The 20,283-nt window shown below is 41.2% G+C and overlaps 1 protein-coding gene across 1 annotated transcript in view; it reads left to right on the forward strand.

Moving 5' to 3' along the window:
• Positions 1 to 11,736: 11,736 nt before the first annotated feature.
• Positions 11,737 to 20,283, forward strand: part of LOC124775434 (tubulin gamma-1 chain-like) — an 86,334-nt gene continuing 77,787 nt past the window's right edge. Inside the window, exons 1-2 of the mRNA XM_047250267.1 lie at positions 11,737 to 11,785; positions 20,169 to 20,281. Of these exons, the coding sequence (XP_047106223.1) occupies positions 11,737 to 11,785; positions 20,169 to 20,281 (162 nt within the window). The remainder of the gene's footprint in view (positions 11,786 to 20,168; positions 20,282 to 20,283) is intronic.

Genomic DNA, 20,283 nt, shown 5'->3' on the forward strand with positions numbered 1-20,283 from the left:
ATGATATATATTTCTAAATATTTTTAGTGAATTGTTTAAAAATTATTGCTTTGTTAGTTTATTGCGTTGACAATAAATAATTTTCGTAAAAATGGTAGCTTTTTATTTGTGACTGGCATTAATGTTGTATAACCTGTTGATTATTTTTCTTCCTTACTTCGGTTAACATATGCGAGGCATAGTCTGAAAACATCAAGAAGAAACGTAAAATTTGATAGAGCATGTGAATTTACTTTCTAAGTTCTCAATATTCAGACCACTGTGCAAAAGGGAAGTGATAAAAGACAGTTATTTTGTTTACCATAGTACAAGAAGTACACTTCTGTGTTTGGTAGTAGAAGAGGCTTCATAGCTTAGATGTTGAGGTTTAGTTAGAAAGTGTGACAATCTCGTTTTATTCTTTCCAGAACCTATGCGGCCCTATATTTTCATGTACTTTAAGGTTTAATTATTTTCTGTGTAATGGACTTATGACATGCATTTTGTAACTATTACAGAAAAAAAGGAATGAAAACTTCTAAGCAGCAATATTAAATATTATGGCTCTTAACCTAAAATACAAAATAATCATTCTTCACATATCCGTGTAAATACACTTTCTCTTGTTTAGAATCAGTAGCAATGCACCTTAATTACAGATACGATGAACAATGAATTAACCTTAACGAAGTCTCGAAGTGGGAAGAAACAGAAAAAAAAACAAATATATTATCATACAGTACAGGCTTTCACGGTCAGTACTGACTTCATTTGGAACTTCTGGGCTGGTAGGCCATAGTCAAGGTATAAAACTTTCTCCTAGCTTTTCATCTCCAACTGCTGGAGACATCCTCAATGGTAAAGTGGCGAACTGCAATCAGAACCAGAGAGAGCGCCGAATATATAGACAGTGTAGAGGGCACCACAGTCCACCATATGACGTTGACTACGGAACTATCTCTGGTAATGCCAACATTCTCAATTGAAAGTAAGAGCTTGTCATTCTTATGGTGAAACGTTGACATCCAGATTTTATCTGATTTAACTCTTCGTTCTTTTCTGTTAAAATTATTACGGTGTTTACAAATCTCAACAGCCACTCTATAAATGCGCGAATGATAATGCGATGTTTCCGATGTGACGGACGTCTCACTGAATGTTATTTCATGATCGCCCTCTTGGTAATCACGTTCCGCTTTGCCCCTTTTATCCTTGTGTCTCAGGCGGCAGTGCCTCCTGTGTTCAAGCAGACGGGTGAGAACACGTCTTTTCGTGGTACCAGTATAAACCAATCCACAACTATAACGAATGTTATATACTCACGGTGTAGCCAAACGTAGTTTATCTTTTGCCGATCTTAAACATTATCTTCTTAGTGTGTCTCAGTTCCCACGCCATACAAAGAGATTTGAAATCTTACTAATGAACGAAAGGAAAACTTTCCCTTTGGGCGGCTGTTGTTCCTCATTAACCCTGATTCTCTCCATAGGGCGAAGTGCCCTATTGATCTGCTTCCCTCAGTGTCAACCATAGATGTTCGACGTCGTCTTGTAAATAACTCAGTTCACAAATTTTGTACCTTTCATCTACCAATGTTTTAATCACATCTCATTTTTCTCTGGGGTGATGATTAGAATCTTTATGAAGGTAATGCTCAGTATGCGTGGCTTTTTATATTCCCTATGTGTCATCGTCCCGTCCTCTCGTTTGATAACAGACTCATCAAAAAAATTCAGTTGGTCATTATTCTCCATTCCATAGTAAACTGGATTTTCCAAAAGATGTTGTTGATATGTATCAAGAAGGCATCCAACTCTTCTCCACCGTGTGTTCATACTACGAAAATGTCATCGATAAAGTCGTACCACATGGCTGGCCTTATACTAGCAGTCCGCAACGCCTGTTATTCAAAGGTCTCTATAAACAAACCGGCCACAGCCGAACTAAGAGGACTGCCAACAACCATCCCGTTAATCTGTTCATAAAAACCACTATTGTATTGAAAATGGGTTGTCGTGAGACAGTGTCTGAATAACTCCTCTCTAACTGCTGTAAAAATATACGTTATGTGTGAGATAACTACGTTCGCCGGTATCATGGTAAATAACGATACATCAGAACTAAGAAGAATATTACCTGGGACCACATGCATTTCCTTTAACGCGTCAGTGAAATGACACGAATTTTCAATAGGACTGTCAGTTCCACCAACATAACGTTGCAGCAATGAGGGAAGGTGTATAGCTAAATGGCAAGTGGATGACATTTTAGCTATCACAATGGGCCTCAAAGGGTGCTGTGGTGTTTGCACTGTGGATGACCCACAGAGCCTAGGTGAGAACGTTTCTATTTTGCAGAGCAGCTTCTTATCGCAATAAGAGAAAGAAGACTCTTTCAGCAATCGATTGTTAACTTTCAAAATCTTCGTAGGCGGATCCTTCTGGCGTTTTTTTTAATAATTGGTGGGATCCAAAATATTAGATCTTTTCATAATAGACCTCACTTTCATCAGGACCGTGGCATTAGCCTTGTCTGCGGTACGAACAATGTTATTATCTGCGTTGATATCCCTCAGCGCCTTCCTTTGTGCTTGGGACAAATTACTGCTAGGTGCTTGCATGTACGTAAAATACCCAGTTGTTCTATCCTGATTACGTAAGTGGACTGCTGTACAAGCTGTCAGATCCCTACCTCATTATTTCCTATAATTTACTCTATGGGTACTTTTCGAGTCGTCATAGCAAATTTGCCTCCTCTGGTTATTACAGAAATTTCAGCTTCTGTCAGAACCTGTAACAGGCAGGTTGATAATAGTAGGAAAATTATCCTCGATTGAAGCCAGTGACATGTTCTTCCGGAAACTAGCGAAATTCTCCTTCTGTCTATTGACTGATATCTGTGCGCTGATTTCCATAGTCCTGAACGTTAAATGGTCAATCTTATTCCAGTCACAACTCTGCATAGTATTACTAAAAAATAAGTGAGTTTTAATAGGTTACTGCTGATTTCCGTCAATCTTCGCGACGTCTGGTGAATCCTTTCTCGTAATACTGCTGATTACATTCGGTTTTAAATACGGCCAGGTTCGGCGAGCGAAACGTCCCCTTCACCTTCAAAAATTTCGAAACCGTCGCTGTGTCCCTGCAGCGTAACGGGAAGCTGAGCATGAACATTTGTTCTGCTTTCTTCTTGCGTACTCCTCACATCGCCGAACCGATGCTGACATATTCTCCCCGCAGAGGCGTTTAAGCATACAATGTAGGCTCCTTCGCTGTGGGATTCCGGGTTAGACCCCCATTTGGATCTCCGGGAGGGGAGACGTGAGGAAAAGATCGAATAACTAACGAAAGGGAAACATACTATGAATCAGAGAAAGGAATGTCAGCAGTTTGGACGCTGTAGGGAGACTAGAAAAACTTAAAAAGGAAATCCAAAGTTTCAGTCTAGATATAATGGGTGTCAGTGAATTGAAATGGAAAGAAGATAAAGACTTCTGGTCAGACGAGTGTAGGGTAATATCAAAAGCAGCAGTAACTGGTATAACGAGAATAGGAGTACTTCTGAATAGGAAGACAGACAGTGAGTTAATGAACAGTTGTTCTCTTTAAAATGGACAGCAAACCAAAACCAACAACAGTAGTTCAGGTATACGTACCAACATCACATACAGAGGATGAAGAGACAGAGAAAGTATATGAAGATAATTGAACGACTGACTCAATATGTAAAGGGGCCTGATAAATGCAATCTTAGAAGACTGCAATGCGGTTGTAGGGGAAGGAGCAGACGGAAGAGCTAGTGAAGAATATGGGGTTAGTAGTAGGAGTGAGAGAGAAGAAAGAATAATCGAGTTCTGATATAAATTTCAGCTAGTAATAGCGAATACTCTTTTCAAGAACCGGAAGAGGAGGCGGTATACTCGGAAGAGGCCAGGAAACACGGGAAGATTAGACGTGGATTACATCATAGTCAGACAGAGACCCTTAAATCAGATACTGGGTTCTAAAGAATACTGAGGAACAAATGTGAACTCAGGTAACAGTTTGGTAACGACGAAGAGTACGCAGAAGTGTAAGAAACTCGTCAGGAAGAATCAGTGAGCAATGCAGTGGATTACAGAAGTATCAAGGAATAAATAGGTTCGAAGTTCTCTAAGTCTATAGATATTGCGATAATGAATAGCTCGGTAGGCAGTCCAGTTGAAAATGGACGTCTCTAAAACGGGCAATCACAAAGCTGGAAAGAAAAACATAGATACAAAGAAGGTAGCTGCGAAGAAACCATGGGTAACACAAGAAACATTTTAACTGATCGACGAAAGAAGCAAGTACAGAAATGTTAAGGGAAATTCAGGAATATCAAAATACAAATCACTCAGGAATGAAATAAGTAGGAAACGCGAGGAAGATAAGGCGAACTAGACGCAAGAAAAATGTGAAGAAATCGAAAGGACTGACTCAGCATGTAGAAAAGTGAAAACAACCTTCGGTGAAATTAAAAGAAGGACGGCGGCATTAAGAGAGCAATGGGAATTCCACTGTTAAATGCAGAGGAGAGAGCGGATAGGTGGAAAGAGTGCATTGAAGGCCTATATCAGGGGAAAGAGTTGTATGATGCTATAGAAAAGAAACAGGACTCGATGTAGAAGAGATAGGGGATCCAGTATTAGAATCAGGATTTATAAGAGCCTTAAATGCCTTAAGATCAAATAAGGCAGAATGGATACATAGCATTCCATCGAAATTTCGAAAATCATTGGGGGAAATGGCTACCAAACAAATACTCATGATGGTCTTCAAGAATCTATTGGACTGGCGACATACCGTCAGACTTTCGGAAAAATATCATCCACACAATTTAGAAGAAAGCAAGGACACGTAAATGCAACAACTAGTGCACAATAATCTTAAGTGCTCATGCATCCAAGTTACTGACAAGAATAAGAAATAGATGAATGGAAAATAAATTGAGGATACGGTAGATGACGATCAATTTGGATTTAGGAAAAGGTGAAAGCACCAGAGAGGCAGTCCTGACGTTGCGCTTGATATTCGAAGGAAAATCAAGACGTATTCGTAAGATTTGTCAACATGCAAAAAGCGTTCGACAATGTAAAATAGTGCAAGATGTTCGAAATACTGAGAAAAATAGAGGTATGCTGTGAGTAAAGACGGGTGAAATACAGTATGTATAAGAACCAAGAGGGAACAAAAAGATTGGAAGTCCAAGAACGAAATGCTCGAATTAAAAAGAGTGTAAGATTGGGATGCAGTATTTCACTCGTACTAATCCATCTATATATCGAAGAAATAATGACTGAATTAAAAGAAAGGTTCAGGATTGGGATTAAAATTCATGGTGAAAGAATACCAGTGATAAGATTCTCTGACGACCTTGCTGTCATCAATGAACCTGAATAAGAATTATACGATATGTTGAGTGGAATGAACAGTTTAATCAGTACATAATAAGGACTGAGAGTAAATCAAAGAAAGAGGAAAGTAATGAGAAGTATCAGAAAAGAGAATTGTGAGAAACTTAACATCAGAACTGGTGATCAAAGTAGATGAGATTAAGGAATTCTGCTACCTTGGAAGCAAAATAACCCATGTCGGCAGAAGCAAGAACATCAAAAGCAGACAAGCAAAGGCAAAGGGGGCACTGCTGGACAAGAGGAGACTATTAGTGTCAAACATAGGCGTTAATTTGGGGAAGATATTTCTGGTAATGTACGTTTGGGGCACAGCACTGGATGATAGTGAAACACGGACTACGGGAAAACCGGAGAAGGAGAGAATCATTGCATTTGAGATGTTGTGCTACAGAAGAATGTTGAAAATTACGTGGACGGGTATGGTAAGGAATGAGAAGGTTCTCTGGAGAATAGGCGAGGAAAGGAATGCATGGAAAACACTGACATGAAGAAGTGATAACGCATGGTGTTAAGACACCAGGAAATAATTTTGATGGTACTAGATGGAGCTGTAGAGGTTGAAAACTTTGAAAACTGTAGAGGAAGACATAGATGAATGTTGTTGTTTTGATCTTCAGGTGGAAGACTAGTTTGATGCAGTTCCCCATGCTATCCTATCCTGTGTGAGCCTCTTCATCTTCGAATAACTGTTACAACCCCTATCCTTCTGAATCTGTTTACTTATCCGACTATGAGTCTCCCTCTACGATTTTAGCCCCCATCCTTCCGCTCAATACTAAATTGGTGATCCCTTGATGTCTCAGAATGTGTTCTACCAACCGATCCCTTCTTTTGGTCAAGTTGTGCCACAAATTTCTTGTCCTCCTCATTAACGACATGATCTACTCATTTAATCTCCAACTTCTTCAATAGCACCACATTTCGAAGGCTTCTAGTTCTCTACTTGTCCAGACTGTTCATCGTCCACGTTTCACCTCCATATATGGATACACTCGAAACAAATACCTTCAGAAAAAAATTTCCTAGCACTTAAATCTATATTGGATGCTAACAAATTTCTCTTCTTCAGAAAAGATTTCCTTGCTGTTCCAAGTCTACATTTTATATCCTCTCGGCTTTGGCCATCATCAGTTGTTTTGCTACCCAAATAGAAAAATTAATCTACTACTTTTAGTGCCTCGATTCCTAATCTAATTCCCTCTGCATCATCTGATTTAATTCGTCCACATCCCATTACCGTTGTATTGCTTTTTTGATACTGATCTTATATCCTCCTTTCAAGTCATGATCCATTCCGTTCAACTGCTCTTCCAAGTTCTTTGTCACTCTGCTAAGGGCAAAACTCTGAGTGACTAGGCTGAAAGCAGGGTCGAAAGAGTGAAGAGCGCATCTGTTCTGCGAACGTTTCCTACGTCTCAAGCAGCAACTGCCCATCAGGGAAGTAAGTTACTTTTAGCATCCCACCAATGAAAACATTAAGCTGACGCTACTATACTCCACCAATGCAGGGAAAATGCGGCCATCCCAGTCAAGTGTAGTGATGTCCCACTTCGGAAAGTCGTGTCTAAGAAGTTTTGCGTCACGAATCTTCAGACTGTTTGGTTATCTTACTTTAGGTGCCTTTGGTGCGCTTTTTTCTGGCGTAGGAACGTAAAAAGAAGTAAACATTTTTGGCTAGGCGCCGAACTAGTGTCCGAACTGAATAACCATTCTTTCCAGGGACCTCTTGTGTCTTGTAGAAAGCTTTCGAGATTCGTATCGCCCCTAGAAAGTACCTCGTAGGAATGGCTCAAAAACTGCCCACGCTGTTTAAAATCCTCCTTCCACCAGGGAAATATTTTGTGTACATGCATACCAATAAAAATTTAGGCAGAGGGCACCTCATGGACAATGACTCTCCAGTCAGAGGGCTCGCAAAAAGCATCTATCCCCCCTAGAAAGTTCCTCTTAAGAACGGTTCAGAAAATTATCCATCCTGTTTAAGAATCTTCCTTCCAGCAGAGAAACATTTTGCGGACGACCACAATAGTAAACTTTTAGCAGAGGTTGCCTGACTGACAACGACTCTCTAGGAAGCCGGCGTCACACAACAAGCTTCTGGTGGTCCAACGCTAGTCCTTCATACCTGAGATCCAGCACCTGATACATGGCACTTTCCCTACCTTCTAAGACAGTGGGGGCTTAGGACGGTTCTTCAGTTAGAATTCCCTCTCTTCCCTGAGGATGACGCAGCTCACCGAAATCATCTTAACCCATACCTAGTACATATGCAACGTATATCTACAAGTGCAGAGATGAAAGAAATCACCTACGCAATCGCCAATATTGTGTTGCAATTGGAAACAAACATGCATTTCCGCAATCACCCTGGTTTCGATGGGATTTGATCGGAACGTAAGTAATTTGCATATCGAACTGTCTCTAATTTGCAAAGAGCGTACCACCGAATGAAAAGAGATGATGCGTAATGCTTTGACATTTGTCATCGCCTCTCGTTTGTATTGAAAAAAAAGTGCGGTCAGTGATACATTTTGTAAAACCTAGTTTCTTATCGACAAGACTTTTTTTGTTTTTAGTTGGTAATTACCTTGGTTGGCGGAACCGCTCACTTTACAAAGAGCTGAAAAATTGTAATAGGGAGGAAAGGTGCAACTTGCCAACTTATAGAGTACGAAACATAAAATAAACTACATCCTAACACGTTCATATCACTGGGCGCCACTATCCCACTCTTTTGTAACAGATCATTCTGCAGAAGGTGGTTGATCTTGTATTTAACATACAGAATTATTAATTAATGTCAAATACCTTCAAAAGTGAAAGAGAACAAAACCGAAATTCAGTTCACCTAGGCAAACCGAAAGATATATTCATATTTAAACTAAGGTAAGAGGACATATTTACATACAATTATTTGCTAACCACTCTTCCCGGAAATCATGGTGGCTCCCTTCATAAGTAGTTTATAGCAAAGCAAAAAATAAAATCGATGACAGATCTACACATAAATGTACCATCTATATCAGAGCACACGCTGTTCGCAGTTCTCTGATTTTTCTGTTCACGAGAAAAGGAAAAATGTGGAAAGCTTAGTATCTACCGAGAAATAAGTTTTGGAGCATTTAAAATCTCCAGTGAATTTATAAATGCATGGATGCATATCAGTACATGATCATGAGATTATATAATACATTCTCTGTACAGAAGAGAAAACATAATATTTATTTTAATGAAATCAAACAAAACATTTACAATAAACATAAGTAAACAGCCAGCAATAACTTACCATTAATCAGATCTAAAGTGAGGAAAAAATAAATAAATAAATAAAATATAGCAAAATTCCGTATAGACCACAGTCTCTAGTAATTTACATGTGTGATTTGAGTGTATCTGTTTGCGATGTACACAGTGTATAGACAATAAAAAATCGACTCATTTAGTTAAAATGTGATGCCTGTACGGGTTCTTTTATGTTGTTCATGATCGCAGTGTCGGCGAACATACAAATAAGTAGCACATTAAACAAACAGGATGATAAACATAATGAGAGAACGAATGTCTTGCTGAAATAAAGTAATATTAGAAATTATCGTAATAAAAGTTTCCCTAACGGTAAGAAATCCAAGTTTGCTTCACACATTAAACGTGATTTTTACAGCTGAAACGCACAAAAAATTTTATATGCACATTTTTTTGCCAGAGTTCGGAGAAATAGGCATGTGATTCAGTACATGTGGGCAAAGGTACACTGTTATTCATCGGCTGCAGTAGTAGATGGGCTGGGACATCGCTATGTGGTTTAAGCTGGTACGTGATTCATTGTTGCCGAGAGGTGTTCATATATGGAGTGACGCACACTGTTCTTCTTGCATTCGAGTTCTACTCCATATTATCCTCAGCCAGATAAATTTCTGGCCTGTTGGTCCTACTAAATGGGGTGGCTTTTGAAGCTACGTATGGTTCCATCGAAATATTGCTACTCAATGTGCTGTTATTGGTGGTACGGGAAGAGCGTTTACCCGAAGTTTCCATTCCGCCATGTTTCCTGGAAAGTGTCACGAGGCGTGGCGGTGCAAGGACAGGTAAGTGATGACGCGTCACTCGATTCCGCCTTCATGGTGTAGCATGAAAGGTGTGGAAAGGAAAAATGTGACTAGTGTTCTGGATTAACTTTCTGTGCAGCTTAGCATGTGGCGCAACCTGCCCATATTGTCTCCTTCAGACCAGGTTCTGTATCAACTCTCGTTTTTGTTGGGTCCTTCAGTTCTTGCGTGCAGAGTCCCAAAAAGAAAAGTCCCTTCTCTGCCATGACAGGGTGTACGCACACCCGTGTCGCGCCGTCTTTGCTGTGGCGCGTGGCAGTCCTCGAGGTCAAGGTGACAGAGACATCCCGCCGGTTCGACTTCGTCCGTGTCACACAGTGCGGCCTGTATAGCAACGTGACCCCTGCTCACAAATCCCACTGAGACACTGCTGTTGTCGTCTGGCTCTGCGGCATTTTGCCGCCGCTCCTGTCAATGGTGATCGTAACTCAGGTCATCAGTCCCACCAGTTTCGCCTTTCTTGCCATGAACTAGCGTCCCCTTTTCGTTGCCGTCCACTACCTGCTGCTGCTCGCTCGTCCGTCCGTTTCCGCAACTAACTTGACAGTGGGCATAAATCCCACTTAACGGGATTTAGTTTTAACACATGAGAGTCTTGTCTTTTGCGTCAACGTACGGGGATTCCGTTATAAAAGAGGCGGCTGTCGTTAGAATGGACAGCAACAATTTTAACAGAGAGCAGGAGCACACACTCAGCATGATGTGGGAACGGGCTTTGGATGTCGAAAGGAGGCAACGACGAATGCTTGACGCTTGTAGGGAGGCGGGAGCGGCAGTTTCAAACGCGGCGCCGTCCCCTCACGTCACCTGACGTCACTCGGTCCAGCGGTGGGCCGGAGGTGCTATGGGCTGCCCGATCGCCTCTTGTACAGACATGTCGCCGCGAAAGACTCCGAGGACACACAACAGAAGGGGCATTGACTGATAATGGTACAGGGTATCTTCCACCATGCAGAGTGTGTTGGCTTGCAGAATGTATATTTTGACGCAGAATTAGATGTTATCTTGACGATCCCAGCGCTTAAAAATTGGTTCAAATGGCTCTGAGCACTATGGGACTTAACTGCTGAGGTCATCAGTCCCTTAGAACTTAGAACTACTTAAACCTAACTAACCTAAGGACAGCACACACATCCATGCCCGAGGCAGGATTCGAACCTGCGACCGTAGTGTAGCGTCTAGAACCGCTCGGTCACACCGGCCGGCTCTCAGCGCTTAGTGCAAGTACTCTGGGTAATGGAACACATCCACGTACTGACGTTGATAGAGGACAAATGTAAACAGATGTAGATTGCACACCCGTCATTGTGATGATGTTGCGTTCGCTTTACTTACATTTTTCATGGAATGGATGAATGCGTGGGAGTAGGTATGAGATTAGGGGCTGCGAATGACATACACTAAGAACTGAATAAAAATTATCAGCACCATTCTATTAATTGTTACACTTAGCGCATTTGAGAATGAAAAGTTGATGATCGCTGAAAGAAATATCCATGAAAATAAAGGTGTGACATATGTAATTTAAATGCACATAGACCTACTATTGAAAAACCGAGAGTTCAGCAATGTGTAAAAGAAAGAAACAATGGGAACAATGAGAAGGTATAGGCAGATGAATAAATGGGCAGACAAGAAAGGACGAGTATGATGTGCTGTCGACTGTTAGGATTTTTAAATGAAGAAGGTGTCCCGTACATTCTCGCCAACAGCAAGAGGATAGAATAACGATGTGCTCTGTTTGTTTTTTCTTAATAAAAAATATTGAACCGTCGACCTAATAACCGGGTGATGGCACCAAGAAAGACGAAGTGTATTACACGTATATGATAACATTATAACAATATATTATTAGTCTAGTTTTTTGTAAAGCTACCTTCCTCGTTAAATTTGGGATAGTAATATTAGGAATATACGTGCTTAGAATCATCGCCACATCAGCCTAGATTTCTAAGGATTGGAAATATTTATTTAATGTCGCAAAAATGTGGAGTAACAAGGAATAAACGAACTGCATTCGCTGTGGAAAATCGTTATGTTTACTCCATGGACAGAGATTGCATCAGTTGCAGTGTTTATGTTGTTAATGTGGCCGGTGGTGGTCATGTCAGACACCTGAACAAAAGGAGGACGTCTTACGATCTGCACGTATGTGCAGGACACTCACTGATCCAACGCCACTTAGATTTTCCGGAAAGTTCGCTGCTGCAGTAGAAAATGCCAGGAGAAATGATAACTCTCCAGCTCGGACAGTGCGGAAATCAAGGTAACATTCAAATGCACCCTGACAGCTTCTCTTTAGTGTACAAAAATAATCGCGACTAAAGCATTTTCTTAATTACGTAGAATAGTTATCATTACGTACTATTATTCATAGTATATGCAGTGTGGCAACAGAGTTAGGTACGAAGTATATCTCTCGTTTTCTGTGAATATTTGAGATCCATTTTTACACTGAAAAGATAAAATTAAAGTGACACTCAGAGGTTACTTATGTTTATCCAAGAAGTTAGTTTGCAACACAGATGAGCAGATTTGTTTCAGACTGGTTCCTATATCGCATATGTTATTGTAAAGCTTGGTGATAATACTCGTTAATGAGATAGAGCAGAAACATGTAGCAAACATCATTCATCGGTAGTATGATTTCTCCCATTTACATTCTTTCCAGTGAAGTGGAATCGTGAAAGCAAAGTCTTAACTGATGTCTAAACCACCTACATGTCAATAAAATACTTAGTCGTGTTTTTCCGTCACGGTGAAGCAAATATCTATCTCAATTCACGTCGTAAATCAAATGTTATTACCGACGCAAAATGCTAAGGCAATATATAGTGCTGGGGGGAGGGGGAGAAGTGACTGCTTGCCTGTAGATGAACAGAGTTAGTAGGTTCTTTTTGCTTACACATTCGTTTCAAACTGTAGTGCTGACGAGAATTGTAGGTGTGTAATGAGTCTTCGGTAGAACTGCATCAAGCAAGTGCAGCCCCTCTCTCACGAATGTCATGTAAGTGAAACATGTTGGCTATATCAGGTGTGATGACGTTCTTTTGCTGAAATGCTATTCGTATATACGACCATAGACGACATACAAATTATTAAAATTCGAAGTTTCTTTCTTTGCATCTAATGTTATTGATAAACCCGAGTATTTTCCCCGTATTAGTATTCTGATGTATCTATCTTTAATGACTAATGTTCATTCAGTTTCAGTGTAATTCCAGTATTCTTCTGCTTAGATGCACGTTATTGAAAGACAGTATCTGAGTCCCAGTGTTTACTGCAAAGTAAGCGTTTAACAATGTAAATAGCTTCCGATTACTTCAAAGGAGCATTAACTTTTTCTCCTCAAGATAGGAGTTTAATGGAGACTGTCGCTGAAACGAAGTGTTATCTGTTGGCAAGATAAACGTTATGTCTTTTATGACGTTTCAGAGCGTTCCATTGTCTTCAAGTGCAACAATATGCAGAAATTTGTCTCTATCCCTCTGTAGTCATGTGCATTTCTACTTCCCGTGGAGATCAATTGCATGTAATGAAACCCGATTAACAGCTACCAGAGATAGCGGGAAATGATTTGATTAATAATGTGAGCAGAGATTGAGGATAATGCTTGTTCAAATGACTTTCTGATGAGCTATGGAAAGGACAGGGTATCACGGAAATGGCGATATCTGTCCAATTTTCGTGTACCGACGGCTTCAGTAACTGCACCCGTTAGTAGGAGAGGTTGATTTTATATTTGCGTAAATATCAAAATAAAAGAAGGTGAGAGGGTCTGTTCTTTCGCCGGTCGGAGTGGCCGTGCGGTTCTAGGCGCTACAGTCTGGAGCCGAGCGACCGCCACGGTCGCAGGTTCGAATCCTGCCTCGGGCATGGATGTATGTGATATCCTTAGGTTAGTTAGGTTTAATTAGTTCTAAGTTCTAGACGACTGAAGACCTCAGAAGTTAAGTCGCATAGTGCTCAGAGCCATTTGGTCCGTTCTTTCAAAAAGCTCCCAAAAAGCATCATTTAACGACCTCTATTCATGGATGGATCATTACCGACTGTCTATGCGTGAGGCATTGTGGAGTTGTTCGACACAGAATTTTATGGTATAGTGAAGTGATCGGGGGTTTCCTTCCCGGCGAAATTCTGGTGATGAATTTAAAACACTTGAGGCTCATCGCCTTCATATACGTTGTATTATTTTTACGTGAAATAGCCGATGGCATCATCCTTCCGGACCCTGAAGCAAAGCCAGACCGCAATTGGTGTGAGGTCCACAGTGCAAGCGAAACTTAGCGTAGCTTCATTGAATGTGATGGTGTCTGCAGCACCACTTTTGTGTCAGCACACACAGTTTTCGTGTCCTTTCTTTCTGCTCTATGGATGCATTACGATCTTTCTTTAAGTTTGGATCCCAAAGTACCGAAACGTTATATTTGAGCCGAGCAGAGTAGCTATAGTCACTCAGGACTCTTTTGATACATTAAGACAATAGGTGTCATCATAGAACCTTGACAGAAACATTAAGCCACTTGGATATTTATTTATATTCGACCATGTTGCATGGAATTGGTTCAGATTTGCGACTGTATTACGGAATTTGTTGGAACGGTGGTCTGATCATTTAATATTAAAAGACTACGACCAAGGTGTGGACGGGGCCAAGGAATTGACATATCAGACGTGATTTAACACATAAATAATTTATTCATGACATACAATATATAACACCAACTACGTAAATCCTGCTTCGATGCTTACAATTGCCCAAAATGGGAGGGCCACCACTTACGAATTGGAAAGGATTTAATTTAAGAAACTAAAACGCCTATTATAATTTTTTAAAATAATAATAACACAACACGTAAGTAAGCGCTAAGTGAACGCACTCTTAAATCTTTAATTATTAATCACAAAGCGTGGGTTTACCACATTTAAATTCTCATTGCAATATAAAACATAAATAAATGACTTCACAACACAGCATGGCTTCAAAATTTCTACCTGGACAACCCATGGTCCTAAAACTTACGTATTACATTCCAGCCAATCACATTAATAACTTATAAACACGGTAGGTAAAATACAAACGTTTGCACTATAATCAATTTTAATAATCCACAATCACTCAAAAAACAACATCAGAAGTTCGATACGGAGCATGTAAGCCTGTTTATACAATCTTTCGGACCAAAATAGGCACGAGGGCCACCATAACAGAAGCGCGCTAGTTGCTTTTAGCATAGATGCTCCCATTAGCTTAATCACTGGGCAGGTATTTACTTAAGCGACAGGTAAGATAGTTAATGCAAATAGAAGGTATTTCTAAAGTCTTTTTCTTCCTCCCTTTTAACAAGGGGGTTTTAGTAAGGTGGAAATTACACTTTAGGAGACGCAATAGCAATCTAGCGGGCACGCCTTCACGAGGACGCCATGCCACTACACACGTACTAAACTAGCCGCGTATCCGCTGTTCAAGCAAAACATTAACAACACAGTTCCTGACACCCATATAGTCGGGATCAAAACAAAACCAAAAATCCCAAGAGCGCAAGATCCAGCATAGCTTCAGAACAGATATTACTTCATGCGGTTGCCTTAACAAATACAGGTATCGAAATGAAAACAAGAAGGTGTAACAACATTCCCTAATCAGCACAATGTTCTTCTTTAGGTCCCGGTAGCACTAGACAACGCTGACATGCCAATGTTAACAAACCTCTAAGGCAACACCCTCCAACTGACAAGCCGAAAGCAATATGACCCCTTATCAGCTCCGTGACAGGACTCGAACCCCCAACTACTGTCAGTGCAACTCACTTAGAATAAATACAGCGCAAATAGTATGGCGGACACATATAACCAGGGATTAACAGAACACTAGACTGAACTAGAATTAACTTAATAATACAGCACTAGATCTTCGGAGACAAGGAACTAATTCCCTATCCGAAATCCAATATTACAAATTTACTCTTTCTGATGGACACACGTCCAGATCATCCGCTCTCAAAGCTCCGCCATCTCACTCCCCACATCCACCACTGCTGGCGGCTCACCTCCAACTGCGCAACGCTATGCGCTGTTCATATCCAACTGCCCAACACTACAATAGCGACTATTCAACAATGCCAACCAGCCACAGACTTCACACAGCACAGTCAGTGATTTTCATATAGAGCGTTACGTGGCGTTACCAACATAAAAATCTAAACAGCCTACTTACAATAGTATAGGCCAAAGAGTCTACCGCAGTAAACACGTGGGTCGGTCGTGTTACCAACCTATGGTTTCTAAGTACACCAAAGACAGAACTCGCAGTCGATAGTGGGTACACTACGGGCGGGAGTTCAAACGAAAGAGCTTCTTAAAGAGCAACCCTGAACAACCGCGAAAAAAACGAAATAGAAGCGAAGCAATAAAAGACAGCAACGAGATGCTAGAGCCCGATCGCGCCCAAACACTGTCGAATACCAAAAGATGGAAGTACACACGGCCCATTTGTAAAACAAACTTTTTCAGTATTAGTCATGTTTATTTTCCGACCTTATTGGCACGACGCGTTTCAGCGGCTTGCTGCAGTCATCGGTTGCTTAAGTATTGTTTCACATATAGATTCCCATAAAGAGCGAAAAGACATTTTGTTGAGTGTATTAGTGAGACCATCTTTCGAAATATTGTTGTCCCTGAACGTAAAGGTTTTTGTTGTTGTTGTCTTCATTCCAGAGACTGGTTCCATTCAGCTCTCCATGCTACTCTATCCTGTGCAAGCTTCTTCATCTCCCAGTACCTACTGCAACCAACCTCCTTCTGAATCTGCTTAGTGTATTCATCCCTTGATCTCCCTCTACGATTTTTACCCTCCGCGCTGCCCTCCAATACTAAATTGGTGATCCCTTGATGCCTCAGAATATGTCCTACCAACCGATCCCTTCTTCTAGTCAAGTTGTGCCACAAATTTCTCTTCTTCCCAGTTCTATTCGATACCTCCTCATTAGTTATGTGATTTACCCATCTAATCTTCAGCATTCTTCTGTAGCACCATATTTCGAAAGCTTCTATTCACTTCATGTCTAAACTATTTATCGTCCACGTTTCACTTTCATACATGGCTACACTCCATACAAATATTTTCAGAAACGACTTTCTGACACTGAAATCTATACTCGATATTAACAAATTTCTCTTCTTCAGAAACGCTTTCCTTACCATTGCCAGTCTACATTTTATATCCTCTCTACTTCGACTATCATCAGTTATTTTGCTCCCCAAATAGCAAAACTCATTTACATCTTTAAGTGTCTCATTTCCTAATCTAATTCCCTCAGCATCACCCGATTTAGTTCGCCACATTCCATTATCCTCGTTTTGCTTTTGTTGATGTTCATCTTATATCCTCCTTTCAGGACACTGTCCATTCCGTTCAGCTGCTCTTCCAGGTCCTTTGCTGTCTCTGAGAGAATTACAATGTCATCGGCGAACTTTAAAGTTTTTATTTCTTCTCCATGGATTTTAATTCCTACTCCGAATTTTTCTTTTGTTTCCTTTACTGCTTGCTCAATATACGGATTGAATAACATCTGGGATAGGCTAAAATCCTGTCTCACTCCCTTCCCAACCACTGCTTCCTTTTCATGCCCCTCGACTCTTATAACTGCCATCTGGTTTCTGTGCAAATTGTAAATAGCCTTTCGCTTCCCATATTTTACCCCTGCCACCTTCAGAATTTGAAGGAAAGGAACCAGTCAACATTGTCAAAAGCTCTCTCTAAGTCTACAAATGCTAGAAACGTAAGTTTGCCTTTCCTTATTCTTTCTTCTAAGATAAGTCGTAGGGTCAGTATTACCTCACGTGTTCCAACATTTCTACGAAATCCAAACTGATCATCCCCGAGGTCGGCTTCTACCAGTTTTTGCATTCGTGTGTAAAGAATTGGTGTTAGTATTTTGCAGCCGTGGCTTGTTAAACTGATAGTTCGGTAACTTTCTTTCCCCTGACAACCAAGTCCTCTTTAGTAGCCCCCGCCCGGAGATTCGAATGGGGGACTATTTTATCTCAGGAATATATTTACCCAAGAGGACGCCATCATAATTTAACCATAAGTAAAGCTGCATACCCTGGGGAAAAATTACGGCTGTAGTTTCCCCTTGCTGTCAGCCGTTCGTAGTACCAGCACAGAAAGGCCGCTTTGGTTAGTGTTACAAGGCCATATCAGTCACTCATCCAGACTGTTGCCCCTGCAGCTACTGAGAAGGCTGCTGCCCCTCTTCAGAAACCACACGTTAGTCTGGCCTCTGAACAGATACCCCTCCATTTTGGTTGCACCTACGGCACGGCTATTTGTATCGCTGAGGTACGCAAGCCTCCCCACCAACAGCAAGGTCCATGGTTCATGGGGGGGACGTAAAGGTTAAAGTATGTTAATATGCAATAGTCTGCGTTGTTTATTTAAATAATCTCAAGGATATTTAAATATACAACACACAGAATTTTCACACTAAGATAAATTAATATTTCTGAATAGGGGCAGCTATTTCAGAACAAAGCCTCAATGGTACACGGAGAAAAAAAAAAGTTTTTTTGGCACTTCGTAGGAATCTGTAATTAACAACTCAACTAATTTAGAAGTAGCAGTTAGGCCCCGGTAACAGCAGTTTGCTGCCGAAATGCGTCATACCAATAAAAACTGGAAAATAAAAGTGACTGAAGCTGCAAAACTGTTGTTTCACTACAGGTGCTTATTATTTCAACGAAGACTTCAGCTTGTTTAACAATGTTAGATACTTCACTTGAAAGTATTATCAAACTTATGGAACTATTCTGATTATCACTGAATTAGTATGTGCACATGTATGTCATTTAGATGGGTCTGTCAATGTGTGACACTGCAGCATCTTTGTCGCTATATCCAGTAAGAAGTGGATGCATGTAAATGTTAACTGCTTTCTCGAAATCACTCGTACTAACGTCCTCTTGCATTTTTCGAACATTTCCCCCATTCTTGTCCCCTGCTCACCGTTCCAGTGCGACAAGAGCCGCACCATAGACTTTTTATATGTTAGATCTGGATGTTCTTAGCAGCATGGGAACGAAAAATTAGATCTTTCAATTATAGTTGATGTAACTAACTCGTAGAAAATGTATTATACACTCATGTTGAGAAAGAAAAAAAACAGAACACCTTGAACGACTAGAGACAGGATGTTTCTATTCACAGGACATGCACAATAGTATGTACTGCAGAAATGATTAGCATTTGAACCATGTCGGCCCGCGGGTTCAAGATCAACATCGATATCGCGGCTCAACACCACCTACGAGTAAAATATACCTGAGGCTCTCGTTGTCGCTTTCAACCGAAGGTAATTAATGGATCAGCGTGACTTGAGGACGCGTGGATGCCTTGCAGATGTATGCGGGAACCGTGTTGTCAAATCAGTGAGATTGAAAGACGGCTCATTACTGGTATGAAAGAATGTGATGCATCCACCTGGGAAATTGCGCTGGTGTGGGACGAAGTGTTTCGGCAGTGCAACGTGTGTGTGCTGAACGGTTCACGGAAGACCACAGAAAACGACGAGATGGGTCACGACGCACCGCCCAGACCACCCCCGAGAAGACGGATTTGCATTGCAGGACAGATCTGTGTCCCCTCGGCTCTGGCCCAACAGTGGAACACTTCGTACACTTTCTGGGGTGACAGTCCGTCGCAGTTTATTACGGCATGGATAACGGGCGTATCGTCCACTTCTCCGTCTACCTTTGACGAATGTGCAGAAATATGCTAGGCGGCAATTGTGTATGGGACGACGCCACTGGGGACTGGAATGACATAAGATAGTACTTTCACAAGGAATCAAGGTACTGTTTGTTTGAAAAAGATGGGAGCATTTTGGTTTGTCGCAGACAGGGGGAGCGGCATCATAGACTGCATTCGCACAAGACATACAGCGCTAACTTACGGCCTTATGGTGTCTGGGTGCTATTGGGTAAAACCACAGATCACAGTTGGTGCGTGTCAAGGGCACTGTGACCTGTGTGACCTACCTGAATGACATCCTGCGCAACATCCCAGACGTCATTTTTCAGCAAGACAATGCACGACCACATGCTGCTGCACGAACACTTGCCTTCTTTGTGTCACAGGATGTCAACCTTTCGCCCTGGCCCGCCAGATCACGAGACTTGTCGCCAACCGAAAATATGTGGGATACGGTGAAACGGCGGGTGCAGCGCTGTGACCCAATGCCAACCACCACAGATGAACTTTGGAACCAGGTGAATGCACCATGGACGGCTACCCCACAGGACGCCACTCGCGCGTTATACGCGTCGATGCCATCTCGCAAGGAACAAGTTATCAGATCCCATGGCTGACCCTTTGCCTACTAGGTAACAGTACATATGCTGTACCGACACGACTGCAATGCTAATCGTTTCTGCAGAACAAACTAATGTAATGTACATGTCCTGTGAATATGAACGTCCTGTCTATAGTCGTCCAACGTGTTCTGTTTTTTCTGAACATGAATGTATATGCATTTAGTCTTCTTTCGTTTATTTCTTCTGTATAAATTAACACAGGTATTGCTAACATGACTTATATATATAGTACTTATATTAATGATTGTGATTTAATTCTTTGCGAATTCTTTCAGTTGGTTTCGAGTTCTGGAAACGTTTATGTGCAGAACATGCTATTGGACCTGACGGTGTTCTCGAGTCGTTTGCCATGGATGGAACTGATCGGAAGGATGTATTCTTTTATCAGGT

Source organism: Schistocerca piceifrons, chromosome 2 (assembly GCF_021461385.2).
Source record: "Schistocerca piceifrons isolate TAMUIC-IGC-003096 chromosome 2, iqSchPice1.1, whole genome shotgun sequence".
Lineage (NCBI taxonomy): Eukaryota > Metazoa > Arthropoda > Insecta > Orthoptera > Acrididae > Schistocerca > Schistocerca piceifrons.